We start from the raw sequence: 14625 nt of genomic DNA, 5'->3' as shown, positions 1-14625 counted from the left end.
AGAGGGGAGAAAGTCCCTATGAGCAGGAATAGACTCTTTTCTAGAATTAGAGCTTTAAGGGAATCGTGTCTTGATGAAGAAACTAATCAGCCATGCAGTGTGAGCTACTTGGGTAGCTTGGTCCTTCTATTTTGTCAAGAATGGGTATTCCATTTCCCCCCTCTATCTGTGGGAATTTTGTAGGCTGGCACAGACTTTTGCTTTGTGGAATCTTAGGACATTCTCTCCTTTGCTGTCGGTGTAAATTCTCATTTCATGTACCCTAAAAATGTGGTGGTGGGGGGGATAGTCATGTTAATTCTTACAGTTCACCTCCCAGAACTGGATACTGATTTGACCACAGGATATAAATGCTACATTCTTGCCCCCCACAATGAATTAGTATATAATTGTACATATCAAGTGGGAGTTAAAAATTTACATGCCACCTTCTTTCTGTCTTAATCTTTTGTGATATTTAATAAGTTTTTGGTGGAAACAGTATCTGAAAGATGTCTCACCCAGCTTTCCACAGAGTTAGAGTAGGAGTTCATATGCTCTGTCCAATCTGGAGGGCTTTTAATTCCCCCCCCCCCCCCCGAGGAAGGACTTGTTTTAGGACTCATGGTACTCTTAAAAGTCTAAGTTCCTTTAAATTTTTTTCTTGTTCCATAGTGATTTCCTTTTATTATTTTTTCCCCCAAAGCAACCAAATAAGCCCCGATAAATAAAAAGTGTAGCAAGGTTTTGGGTTTAGTTTTCCTTAGAAAAATGTTGTGATATTTAAAAAAAATAGATATGGCTGCCAATGGCAAAATAGAGCTCATGTGTTATAAATATATTTACATATGATCCATACATTTCCATGTAGGAAGTAATATTCTATATGTTCTTATGCTACAGGTATTTTCTTTCTTTACCCCCCACTCTACTTCCATCGCTATTTGTATTCATACGTATATTGTGTAATGATGTCAGAAAACATTTCAGAGTTTAAAATTATATTAAGACTTAATATTTTTGGGAAGTTTGGACAAAAATATGTCACCCAATGAACAGTGACACATTATTACTCTTGTTGTATCTGGAAACTGCAACAAATTTGGTCTCTGAAGGAGTTTTCTTCTCTTGCAATTTTTATCTCTTATTTGACCATAACAGCAGAGTGTATCCTTACGTGATTAAGTACCATGTCTCAAGCTTTAATGTGTGAATATGTCAACTAGAGATCTAGTTAAAATTCTAGATACCAGCTCAATAGGACCATGATGTGCTTCACATGCAGGGTGATGCCAGGGCTACTGGTTTGTAAGCAGCAAGGTGTCAAAGAAAACCCCAGATGAAATTTTGATGCCCAAAGATAACAATGTGCTGAAAACCTATATAGGCCTCAATTAATAATAGGAGTGGTACTTCTGTCCTTCCTATGAATGTTCAATAAACCTTATGTTAAATGCATCATTATGATTCGGTTGAAATGAAGAACCTAGAGGTCAATAAATAAATCATCTATATATGAAGCTATAAGCAAAACTATATTTAATATACCTAATCTCAAGCATATAATTAGAGCAAAAGATAAAGTAGCTAAATAAAATTATTTTAGTGACATTTGTCCAAGCTTAAGCTGCTGGGAAGACCATCTAAATATTTTATAACACAGTTAGGGAAACAGTTATTCAGTCTGTTGATGGTAAGCACTGAAGCCCAGTAAAGGTTATAACAAAACTATAGTCATTGAAGCAGCATAAAAGAATACAGTGTCTCAAGAGTTTTCCATTCTACCATATCCATTAGTTGATGAATTCAGGAGTCAAATGAAATTAGATCAGACCCCAAAGAAATCATTCAGTAGAGAAATAAGCATTTTAAAGTCAAACCACATTATTAGACATTGAATCCTGGTGAGTGGAAATAGCTGATTTCATTGACTGGAAAAGATCTCAACTTGGAAATTACCTCATTTTAATGTAGTTTCTTAGGACTAATTTTCTAAGGGGCTATTTTTAACTAAAAGGGAAGACGTATAATTAGGAGACTAACCCTTCGTTGAGTAAATATTAACAGAAGACCCATTTCATGGCCATTCTTTAGTGCTTTGGGGACACTAAAGAAAGGGAAATTATATTTTATGTGCTCAAGGTGTTTACAGTTGGGTCATGAAAATAAAATTAATACACGAGAAAGAGCATAAAACCAAATAGACCTCCTGCCATTCCAACAACATAAACCAAACATATTAAGGCAAATTCCACAGCAGCTTATATGAAAATAGGTGACAGTAGAGTATTTAAATAACAGATCATGAGGTACATTCTGAAAATGATGTAGTTTGCAGTGAGGGCTTTTTTCATTGCATTGGTTACAGTGATGTAGGGGCAGGACTGGCATTTAATAGCACCAGGGCTGCCAAGGTCCTGCAACATGTATTGTTGCACAACGTTTCACAGAAGTACTTCCTCAGCCCAAATGCCCTGGTGCTGTCAGTGAGGAAAAAAATGCCAGAATTTCATAGTTAAGGAAAATTAGAGAAGATTGGAAACACCAAGAGAGCATCTCCATCCTTCTAAGCATCATCTCCATTTTTTTTCTAAAACCCTAAAATCCTAAGGGAAAGTGCCATGTAAGAGAAAGCACAAAAAACAAATTTACATTCCTTGTCTTATCTAGTTATCTATTTTAATCATATGTCTCTGTAAACTGCCACCCAGAGTTCATGATTGAACATTAAAGCTATGAAAGATCAAAAGAGCTGCTTCCTTCAGTTGTATCATTTAACAGATGAGAAGAATGAGGCCCAGAGGGTTTAGGAGGCTTGTTACAAGTGACTTAGTTCTGACTTATGTATAAGAAATGATGATCTGTAGGTGATCTCAGGCAGGAGCCCGGTTCTGATAAAATATAGCTGTAAAGTAAAGACACTCTTAAATGTATCTCCTCCATATACATATAAATAACACATTCTACTGGTTGTCTTTTCTCTATGTGGCTGTTCACACTTTGATCTCTACCCCCCCACTCCCATACACACACTGTTGAGGGGAAAAGAGAAGACCACACCCCACAATTAGAGGAAAGCATGCTTTTAGATCCTACAGGTTAGTTGTAGTTGAAGACAGCTGTCATAGGTGATTCCAGTGGCATTAGGAGTTCCTCCTCTTAATTTTTACCCTAGAGTATTTGGGTTCATCTATCTCCTGATGATGGATGGGAGCAGAAATCACTTTCACAAGGCAGGAAGCTTTTCTTCCATAATGTTAAAAAAATTCAGGGAGAGGCAAGACTACGATTTAAGTACTTAACTTGTAAATGAATGATGGTGTTTTTTCCCTAGGGAGCAGATTTTGAGAGAAGTTACTGAGAGGAGAAAGCACTCACTCCCTCACAGGGAAATGGGCAAGGGGAGAAAACAAACATAAGAGATTGTCAAGATTTTTGCCTACTTTGGTTTTGTGTTAGACCTGTGATATATATTCTTTTTCACCAATGTCAGAAGATGATGATGTAGCTACTTCTTGATGCATGATGCATATTTGCTGTGGGTCAACTTGGAGTCTTTTAAACCAATTCTTTTCTAGTGCCTGCTAGAGCTCTTAAAAAAAAAAAGCCAGTCATCAGAAAATGGTTGATTCAAGAGGACAATTTTCAGCCCGAATGAATTTTCTTTTTGAAATGAATGCCAACCTTAACTGAATTAAGTTGTGCTCTTTCACATCCACTGCTGTGCCTTCAATAGACAGTTGCTGGGGTTTACATGGCTCTAAGCTAAAATTTTAGGTCAAACTGTGACTTTGGGAGCTTCTAGTGCTGTTTGAATTTCTAACAGTTTTTCCTGAGTTTAGAATCTGCCAGTAAAAGAACAAACCTCTGTTAACAGTGAGTGGACCAAATGAATTGATTGAGATGAATGCATGGGTGTGGTTGCATCACTCACCTGGATTGCAATATTAAGTGGCATTGAGTTTACTTGGAAAAAAATAACAAGTTTATTTTGGCATCTGTGATGATTTCTTTCTTTTTTAATGTGTTTTCAAATACCGTGAGACATCCCTGCTTATGTGATTCTTGTCACTTCAGTTTCTAAATGGAATAAGTGTGAAAGAATGCAGTCATAGAAAACATTCTTAATTCCCATTAATATTGGAATGTCTTGTTTTCACATGGGGCTCATGATAGCTATTTACTGCAGTGGGCCTTGGGCAGAAAAGGTACCAGAGGCATTTTCTTTGGAAAGCTATGGTTTGAGAAAACAGCTTTTCTTTTTCTTTTTTTTCCTCCTTTTCCATGAATTAGTCAACAAACCTTTACTAGACTTTTGAAAGAAGATTTGAAGGAAAGGTGCTCTTGGGAGATATAAACTGAATATAAGATGCAGTCTTTCCCCATGGAGGAGATAATCAGGTTGTTGAGATTATTGTTAAAGGGAAGAGTTACAATGTAAGGTATGCAAAATACTGAAGCAGACTAAATGCGTAGTCACTGAGGACTTTTGTTTAGCAAAGCCTTGGGTAAGATGAAATCAGCAAGGGCACCTGGGTAAAGTTATTTTTGAGACAAGTCGTGGCTTGGTGTGGGTGGAAGTCATTTCAGGCTGAGACCACTGACAAGGCATGTGTAAAGGACAGTGAGAGTATATGGAACATCTGGGGTTTTGTGCCTGAAACAGCTATTGCTTGTAGTCTTGTAGCTATTACCTTAAAAATATATGTAGCTAATAAAAGTAATTTTGATCACCAATTTCTCTCTCTCTATTTAAACACTGGTTAGAGACTTAATCAAACCCCTTTAATTCCACATAATAATTTAGTGCGGACTGATTATTTGAATATATCTCAGATACTTCAAACAAAGAATGCATGCACAAATATGATTACTGCAAATTATATCACTACATTTGATACTTCCTGTATTTTAAAACACTAGTACTGTGGGTTGAATTGATTTCATTATTATTTCTTTACCTTCCTGGATTTTAGATCCACTCATTTAGATTCCTTCTAGAGGTTCAATAGTCTTTTTTTTTTTTTTTTTTAAATGTCTTGGGATTGTGAGTCACAGGTAAAACAACACCTTCTCGGAACAGCTCAGGTTACAGGATCTGAGGACTGAGTTGTTGACCATTGGGGTCTTGGTTGCCTTTCCAAATTAGTGATTCATTAAGTTGATTCCCAAGTATTTTATTTTATTATTTTTTTTTTGAGGCTATTATAAATGGGGTAGTTTTCCTCGTTTCCCTTTCTGAGGATTTGTCACTGATATGCAGAAATGCCTTTGATTTATGGGTGTTGATTTTATATACTGCTACTTTGCTGAATTCATTTATTAGTTCTAGAAGTTTTCTGGTAGAACTTTTAGGGTGTTCTAGGTATAGAATCATATCATCAGCAAATAGTGCCAATTTGAGTTCTTCTTTTCCTATATGTATCCCTTTAATTTCTTTTGTCTAATTGCTCTGGCCAGTGTTTTCAAAAACTATGTTAAATAGAAGTGGTGAAAGAGGGTATCCCTATCTTGTTCTATATTTTAGAGGGAATGCCTTCAATTTTTTCTCCATTTAGAATGATGTTGGCCTGGGGCTTAGCATAGATAGCTAAGCTAAGGTAGCTTTGTGATGTTGAGATATGTTTGTGTTATCAAATTTGAGTGGGCATTCCAGCTCAGTTTCATTTTTTCAGGGTTAAGTTTCACATATATTATTAAAAGTTAACACATTTTTTTTTTTAAATGGCTCCTGTATTGGTTTCCCATAAGTTTTCTTTGCAAGATGTGTACTTTTAAAAATGTTGCTGAGTAAATATTTCCCTCCATTTAGCATGGCGTTCTGTTTGTTGACCAGGTCTTTATCACTGGAGCATGCTGAGTTGCTCTTCTTTCCACACCCCTACTGTGTAGTCCTTCCCCACCGGCCTTGAGCAGCCATTCCTATTCTCCATACAGTTCCTACTTTGTTCCACACTACTTGACTACACAGCATTCTCTGTAGTAAAGCCAACCTTATCTTATTTGTTCACCCTTTTTTCATATTATAACTGCCATTTACTCTTTATAGTAACTTTTCTCTTTAGAAATCATAATGAACTCCTAGTCTTAGGGTAACTCATTCCATTGAGCCGTATTTATTTTTTCTTTTGATCCTCAAATAAACAATAACAGTTTGGTCAGTAAAAGTCCCTTCAGACATGCTCCTCTGTCCTGCTAGCATTACTCCTGAGTTTTTGAAAGTATCTTGATTTTTTTGGTGACACCTGGATGTTTCTCAGCTGGAAGCCATTACCTTGGAAGGATCCCTTCTTTTCCTTAGTGGAGAATTAGAACACAGGCCCAAATCTGGGCACTAGGATTGCACCTGAAATTTAATAATAGACAAGAGGATTAGTATCTGTTGACTGGAAAAATCTGACTTTTTGAGGCCCTAGGGGTTACCCACTGATGTTTTTCCAATTTGACCTATGTACTTCTCTTCCAGAATTTTCATAATACATGATGTTTTATCTTTAACCAATACATTCTAGTGCACTGACCATAAGCATTGTTTTGTGGAAAGAAATTCTGTTTGTGGAGTGGAAGAATTTATTTAAGTTGCTTAGAGGTTCATAGAAGGATTCACATGAAGACACAGGCACTGGGGAGTAGCACCAGTGTGTATTCTGCTCTCCAGGGTCCTCTTTCATGCTAGATCTAGGCTGCTCACCCTTCTCTTCATGAACTTCAATAGTTTTAATCTAAGATTTGCCAGGAATTGCAAACTTTTGGGGAGGAATGAACACTGTTCTTACTTTACCTCACCTGGGTCTTTCTCTAAGTTGTCTCTCTCCTTGCTTTACTTGGGTTTACAGGGACGAATTGCCCTATAAGCTTGGAGGCCAACAAGGATGCTTTCTGTTGTGTTTGCTGTTAACAGAGACGGCTAGATCACATTTAAGTAGCTCATCCCAAATATTGGAAACCTGAATCTTTTCCAGAACAGTTACTTTGCCCTAATGTGGAAAATTCAAGTATAGATTACTTTCCTGGATGAAGACTCATGAACAAAGCCAGTGCTGATACCGATTTTATTCACACAGACTCAACTGAAGTGCAGAACAGCTTAAATTGTATATAAACTTATGTGACAAATTTGTTGATGAACTTTATAGTACTGATGGAGTTATGTGATGCCACAGACTCTCAATATATGGTCATACATTGACAGTAGTCATGAGACTCATCACTTATTTTCTCTGGATCTGATATAGTATATAAAATTTGGAAAGTGGTATTTTGTTCCTTTAAAACATTACTCAAATGTCAATGTGCTTCAAGCAATTTCCAAAAAAGTCTATTAGTTTTCTATTGCTGTGTAGTGAAGTTCCACAACACACTGGTTTATTATCTCACAGCTTCCATAGCTTAGAAGTCAGGTCATGCTGTGGCTGTTTTCTTTTCCCAAGATCTTAGGCTTAAATTGGGGTGGTATCTGGACTTGTGGTTCTTATCTAAGGTTTGGGATCCTTTTATAAGATCAAGAATTAATTTTCTTGTGTATGCAAGACAGTGATCCCCATTTTCCTGTTAGCTCTCAGGCAGACACTAGTCCATACCATGTAGGCCCTGCAGGCAGTTTGGTTTATAGCATGAACTTTTGCTTTTCTCCAGGCTAGCCAGATCACATCCCTCACATTCTCTTCTGCCATTAGTTGGAGAAAACGGTCTGATTTTAAAGGGCTCACTGGTTATGTCATGCCCATCCACTTAATCTCCCATTTGCCATGTAGCAAAATTTATAATCACGAACTGTCTCATTATAATCACATCCAAAAGAAGGGGAATTATTCAAAGGCAAGGGCTATTGGGTGTCATTTTAGAATTTTGACTATCACAATGAGTTTGCAGTTAAAGAATATTTTGTTGATAGCATTTTATGAATATATATGTTTAATTTGTCAAGATGGCATTGTTTTGATAATGGCTTTTGTAAATAAATGTATCAGCTCTTTTAGCAAGAAAGTGTGAAGATCACTTATTTAAGTGAATCTTCTTGAATATGATTTATTAATTTATTAGTCTGTTTAATTGAGCTTTACTGTGGGCCAGGCACTGAGCAAGGGACTTTTGGAAAAGGGGCAGCATCCTTGCTTGTGATGGTATACGTATGTATACCATATGTGAGAAGATTTTGAGCCTCACATGTGTTCTGGTGGAGTGCCTGAATAATGTGGTACTCTGAAAACTACTGCAGGATACTGATATAGTTTAAATTTAACATATTATCGCTTCTAGGCCTTTTGGCTAAGATCAAGTGTAACATATGATCTAGGAACTAATTAGCAAGAAATGTTTGTCAATGTAGTAAGTGAAATCACCACCCTAGGTATGTATCTATTAAATCATACAGTTTCTAAGAAATGTATGTTTATTATTTTCTATATTTATTGTTATCATCTGCTACTACTTGGTGAATATGGTAAATGTGGAATGGCTTCAAAATATTCCTGGGAAATATTTTAGGTTTAGCTATTTAAATGTATTCCCCCCACCCCTAAACATTAGGAAAAAGCTGCCCCTCATCTGTCCTAGTAATAGAATACTTTAGAAAGCTGGTTTTCTATAAGTAAATAGTTGATCTTTACCCTTATCCATTGTGCCATACTCAGATCCTTTAAATAAGGCTATCTGACTCAGAACATATATAGATAGAGATAAGGCTTAACTCGCAGTAGATTCTGTAGTAGTTTCTCTGGCTTAAATTGTATAGACAGAATTTCCAAATGGTGTGCCTCATTCTCTCAAAGACAGCAGATAACCTTGGGAGGCTTAGGTTTGCTAGGGTTGGTAGCATGAAGGGCAGCAAATGAGAGATTTATATGATTTCATGAACTGGTTAAGAATAAAGTTCATTCCTTTAGCTTTAAGGGGCCCTGATTACCCTCCCTTCCTCTGCAGTCCAGTGGAAGTGACATTTGTCATTTTTCCTGTGCTAATGTTTTTGTTCTGTGGCTGCACTGGTGTACATATGCTACAAAGTTAAACTTTACCTGTGTATTTTAAGTGAGGAAAAATACAGTTTTTATCTGAAGAAGTATAATTTACTAATATGCTTCAAAGACCTTGAATAAAAAGTAGCATATAAGGTTAGAAAGCTCCATATTCTCCTTGGCAGAACTAAGAGATGGTGGCATCTGTGCTTCCTGGTGCTAAATTTTGGGGCTAGCAATGGAATTAAAACATATCACTTTTTCTATTTCAAATCCCACTAATATCTTTTTCATATTATTATTTATATGCATTTGTACAGATATATAAATAGGCTACTAATATTTTATGTTATAAATAAAAGCAATAAGTACTAATATTTTATGGTTGAAGCACAGAGATTAGATTTCTCTTGAAAATGTTACAATAAATGTCAAGACCCCTGAATTAGTCTCCTTTATTTGTGTCCTGCCTCCCTGACTCTCCTATACGCCCATCTTAGCTTTTACTTTCCTCTGCCATATTTTATAGTTTCTGTTACAGGTTTGTATAGGGTTCTTTTTTTGTTTGTTTGTTAAGTTTATTTTATAGTGTTTGATGCTGTTGTAACTGGTATTTGAAATTCTGATTTTTTTCCTAATTTCTAGAAATATGAATGATTTTTATATATTGATTTTATCTTTTTCACCCTTGATAAAAATCACTCATTTTCTTAAGTGGCTTTTGCATTTATAGATTTCATTAGATTTTTTGCATACATATGTTCTTTGAACATTCAGTTTTCTTTCTTTCTTTTCAATGTGAATAGCTTTTATTTATTTTTCTTGCCTTATCATCTAGAACTTATAATGCAATGTTGAATCAAAGTGCTGTGAGTGGACATACTTGAGTTGCTTCTGTTTTGGGGTGAAAAGTGGTCAGTCTCCCATCATTATATATGATGTTAGAAAATTTTAGATGCCCTTTATCAGGTTGAGGAAGTCTCATTCAGAGTGTCATGAATGGGTATTGAATTTGTCAAATGCTTTCTTTTCTCTAAGATATCGAGATGATCATATGATTTTAAAAAAATTTGTGTATTATTTATCTTTGTTACATAAGAAATTATCCCATAATTTAAAATTTCAGAGCAACCAACATTTTTTTTTTAATCTCACAGTTTTTGTGGGTCTTGAATCCAGGTGTTTCTTATCTGTGTGCCTCCATCTCTCTGTGTTATAGGTGACGTTCCAGTTAAACAAAAACTGAAATTGCATTTGCACTTGAAGGCTCTACTTATTTGGTTGTTTTAAGGCCTCAGTCCTTCTGTATCTGCCTCTCCACAGGGCTGCTTCAAGATAGGCTGCCCCCCCCCCCCCCCCCGAAATAGTGATATAAGGGAGAGGAAATGAGAATGAGGGAAAAGGAGGTAGAAAAACAATGCAGAATCTATTGTCTTTTATATAATATTTTCTCTGAAGTAGTATCTCATGATTTCTGCCATACTCTATTGGATACACGTCAATAAATGCAGTCTATAGTTAAGAGTTGAGAATTAAATAATAAGAAGGATACCTAGAAATGAGTGCCATTGAGAACCATTTTAGAGATGCAACATTATGCATTTTTAATCTTAAGTTGACCTTGCATCCTTGAAATTAATACTAGATTGTCATGATTTAATATCTTTTAGATATATTATTGAATTCACTTTGTTAAAAGTGGACCAGTAAAATTTTGTGTCTACATGTTCATGAGAGAGATTGAGCCTGCAGTTTCCTTATAATATTTTTTGTCTGATTTTTGTATTGGTATGATGCTGACCTCAAATAATGAATTGGGAAATAGTCCTTCCTCTTCAATATTTTGGAGAACTTTTGAAAGAATTAGTTTTATTTTTTCCTTAAATATTACTTTATCAGTGGTGCCATTGAGTCCTGGAAATTGTTTATGGTTTTGGCTCAAAATATAATATCTTTAATAGATATGGTCTATTCAATTTATCTATTTCTTTTTGAGGGAATATTGGTAGCTTTTGTCTTTCAGGACATTTGTTTAATTTTGTCTGTGTTGCTGAATTTATTGGTATAACATTGTTCATAGTATAGTATCTGTAGAAATGTTAGTGTTGCTATCTCTCCCATTTCTAATATTGGCAATATATATTTTCTACTTTTTTGATTTATCAGGGTGGCTAGAGATTTATCAAATTTTTATCTTCAGCTTTTGGGTATATTGGTTTTCTGTTTTCTATTTCATTTATTTTCACTCTAATATTTATTTATTTGTTTTAATCTTTCACTTATTTTAGGTTTCATTTGCTCTTCTTTCCCCAGTATCTTAAGGCAGAAGTCAAGATCATCATTTTGAGAACTTTCTTCTTTTGTATATGCATTGTTACTACAAATTTGATTTTGATGTGCCTTTACATATTTTTCTTTGTATTTATTATGCTTAAGTTTATTGACTTTTGATCTTTTGGGCCCAGGTGTAACTGAGTTGCTTCAGTAATGTGACATTCTTTTCTTCACTACTTTAAAAAGAATATAAGCCCTTAAAAATATTGAGTGCTTTTAATGCACTTGTGATAAATTGCTAGGGTTTGATCATGAGTAGGAGATTCTACCTTCAGTCTTTAAAAAAAACATCTTTAGCAGTTTTGTGGTATACTAAAATGCATGATATTATTCTTCACACTTGACTTATAATTGAACCTGTGCTTAGTAGTAGAGACACAATCCTGTCACAAGAGTTGATACTTAATATTTAATTTTAAAAAACAATATCAAAACATAAAAGAAGTTAGTTTGATCATACATACTTTTCTACTTTACTGGTTTAAAAAATTACATAAATTGGCACATTTATTATGTAATTCAGACAATGTAGGAGTGATGAAAATTACTGATCTTATCCTTTATCATGCAATTCCATATGTCTGGAGGTATATGCAGTTAAGCTTAGTGTGTTTCTTTCTATGTTTACAGGCTGATACACCCCAAAATATTAATATCTCTGACTGTTTCTGTATGTGTCTCTGTGTCTGTACACATCCATATACATAGACAAATTTATTCCTCATAAGAAATCAACCATTACATTTTATTCTGAGAAACTTGTAATTTTTACATGAATTATGTGGGCTTTTCTTAAATTTCTTCTGGCTTTCTTCATTTGATAGCATATAAGGATATGAAAACTTTTCATAGAAAAAATCTTTTCTTAGAAAAAGATTCTAAGAGCAATTTCATTTACAGTAATCTTTTCTATAAAGAGAATAATAAAGTTACGTAGTCTGTTATCTTGCTGTTGATGTGACAAAATACATAAAATAAACAACTTAAAAGCAGGAAACACTTATTTTTGGCTCGCGGTCACAGAGCTTCAGGACGTGGTCATTTGGTTTTGTAACTTTGGGCCAGCGATGGAACAGAACAGCATATTGGGCAGCAAACAAAAGAGCAGAGCTATTCAGTTCATGGTGATTGGGAAGCTGGAGCCTGTTGGAGAAAGGACCGAGGTCCCAATGCCTCCTTCAAGGGCTTGCCCCCCCTTATCTGTCTTCCTTCCACTGGGCTCCACCTCCTGAAAGTTCCACTACCTCTTAGTAATGCCATGGCCTAGAGACCAAGCACACTAGCCTTTGGGGAACATTTAAGATAAACAATAACTCTTAGGTTTGCAGACAAGTTAGAGACTGCACATTTCCTTCTTAAAGACACCAGAATCTCCAGGGGTTAAGGAGAATTAAAGGGTTAGAACAAAGTAAAAAGCAGAAGCAAAAGTTAGACTAAAATGAGAGTAGAGTAGGCTGTGAGTATGAAGAGAATGAAGATATTGGGAAGGATGTAGAGATCTAGTGGAATAATGAAAACAAACTCTAGAAATGTTAAGTGTTTTTCATTGATAGTGTTATTTCTATATATCTTTTAGCTTTGGACTTAAAAAGAAAAACCCACAATTATCCTCAATTCTTTAGCATCTCTAATCATTAGCTCTATTCTAGTTTGTAGCTGAAATCAAGTTGGAGACAGATTTTATATATACATGTATATGTGTATATATATTCAAACATAATATTTTTAAGCAAAAAATAGTGCCTTCCCCACCTTTAAGCCTGTAGATGATGGTCAGTTGGTTAAAGTGTCTGATTCAACCCAACCTTTTTTTTTTTAATTAAGTCAAGTTACTACCCTCTTAATATTCAGAAATATCCACTTGGATAAAGCATATGACAGAGTTCAAGGACCACGTAAGGCTAGTAGTCTATATAATAAGCTTCTTGATTTAGAGATAATTTTTAAAAATGGAAGCTCTGAGTAAGCATAAAAAGAATGATTGTGAGAATGAAAGGTTTACTGTGGCTTTTAGAATTTGGGCTTTTTGGATATTTCCTGGAGTATAAATTGGCACACTTTCTAGAATGGTAGCCCAGCATGTTTAGTGATATTAAAGTTTCAGTGGAGAATTCTGAATTTAATTTATTTTATTTTCCAGATATGTGTCACAAAGATGTCTACACGGAACTGTCAGGGGATGGATTCAGTGATCAAACACCTGGACACAATTCCTGAGGATAAAAAAGTCAGGGTTCAGAGGACACAGAGCACTTTTGACCCATTTGAGAAACCAACTAATCAAGTAAAGAGGGTACATTCTGAGAACAATGCCTGCATTAACTTTAAGACCTCCTCTGCTGGCAAAGAATCACCTAAAGTTAGGCGGCACTCCAGCCCCAGCTCGGTAAGTGCAGTCTCCTCATTTATCACAGGGTAAACAGGGAGACTATCCCTCTTGTAATAGTAGCATGCTGTGTTGAAAGACAGCAGATGTTTTTATCAGTGTGTTTTTATGGGTTTTCTCCCAGGGTGGTTTAATGTTTGGGAAGGAGAGAGAGGAGAAGAAAATTGTATGCAGACTCTTTAATCATAAGCACCCAGCAAGCAAATGAATGAAATGACTCTATTTTTGGAAAAAATTCTTTTTTAAAAGTTGTTTTTAGATAGAGAAATTTTGATTAAAAATATTTTGTGTTTCAAACTCTTGGAGAGGTTCTTGAACTTTATTGTGTCTGTTTTGATTAGTGAATTCACAAAGTATCATTTTAGAATAAATGTCAAAAGTTGTTCATATGTGGTATTACAGTTTGTTTTCAATGGAAATATTTTTGAACCTAAGAGTTATACATTAAAATTAGTCTTCAAAGAGATATGCTCTTCATGATCATGAAATTTACCAAACTCTAAAGGCAACTCTTTTCTTTTGACCTAAGAAGGTTGCCTTGGTTTGGGTTGCTATAACAGAATATCATAGATTGAGTGGCTTAAACAAAAGAAATTTCTTTCTTACAGTTCTATAGCTGTGAAATTCAAGATCAAGTTTCTACCAAATTTGGTGTCTAGTGAGGACATTCTGCTTGGTTTGCAAATAGCCATTTTTTCCCCTGTATCCTCACAGGGTGTGGGGGAGATCGATCCTTTCCCTCATATCTCTTATTATCTTATTATAAGGACACAAATTCCATTCATAGGGCTCCAACTTTATGATCATATTATCTTACAAAGGCCTAATCTCCTAATACTATTACATTGGGGATTGAAGATTTTCAACATGAATTTTGGAGAGACACAAATATTCAGTCCATAGAAAAAGATAAAATTCTAAGGTTATTGCTGCTCTATATCTGTAAAATTTTTCCTGGAACTCATACTTTCA

The 14625-nt window shown here is 35.2% G+C and overlaps 1 protein-coding gene across 4 annotated transcripts in view; it reads left to right on the top strand.

Moving 5' to 3' along the window:
- Cdk14 (cyclin dependent kinase 14) overlaps positions 1 to 14625 on the top strand; it is a 767749-nt gene that overhangs the window by 293326 nt on the left and 459798 nt on the right. For all 4 annotated transcript variants that reach the window (XM_071612068.1, XM_071612070.1, XM_071612062.1 and 1 more), the window contains exon 3: positions 13408 to 13653. In XM_071612068.1, the coding sequence (XP_071468169.1) occupies positions 13408 to 13653 (246 nt within the window). The remainder of the gene's footprint in view (positions 1 to 13407; positions 13654 to 14625) is intronic.

The sequence above is a fragment of the Marmota flaviventris genome, chromosome 1 (genome assembly GCF_047511675.1).
Source record: "Marmota flaviventris isolate mMarFla1 chromosome 1, mMarFla1.hap1, whole genome shotgun sequence".
Lineage (NCBI taxonomy): Eukaryota > Metazoa > Chordata > Mammalia > Rodentia > Sciuridae > Marmota > Marmota flaviventris.
This window is presented reverse-complemented; position numbering and strand designations above follow the sequence as displayed.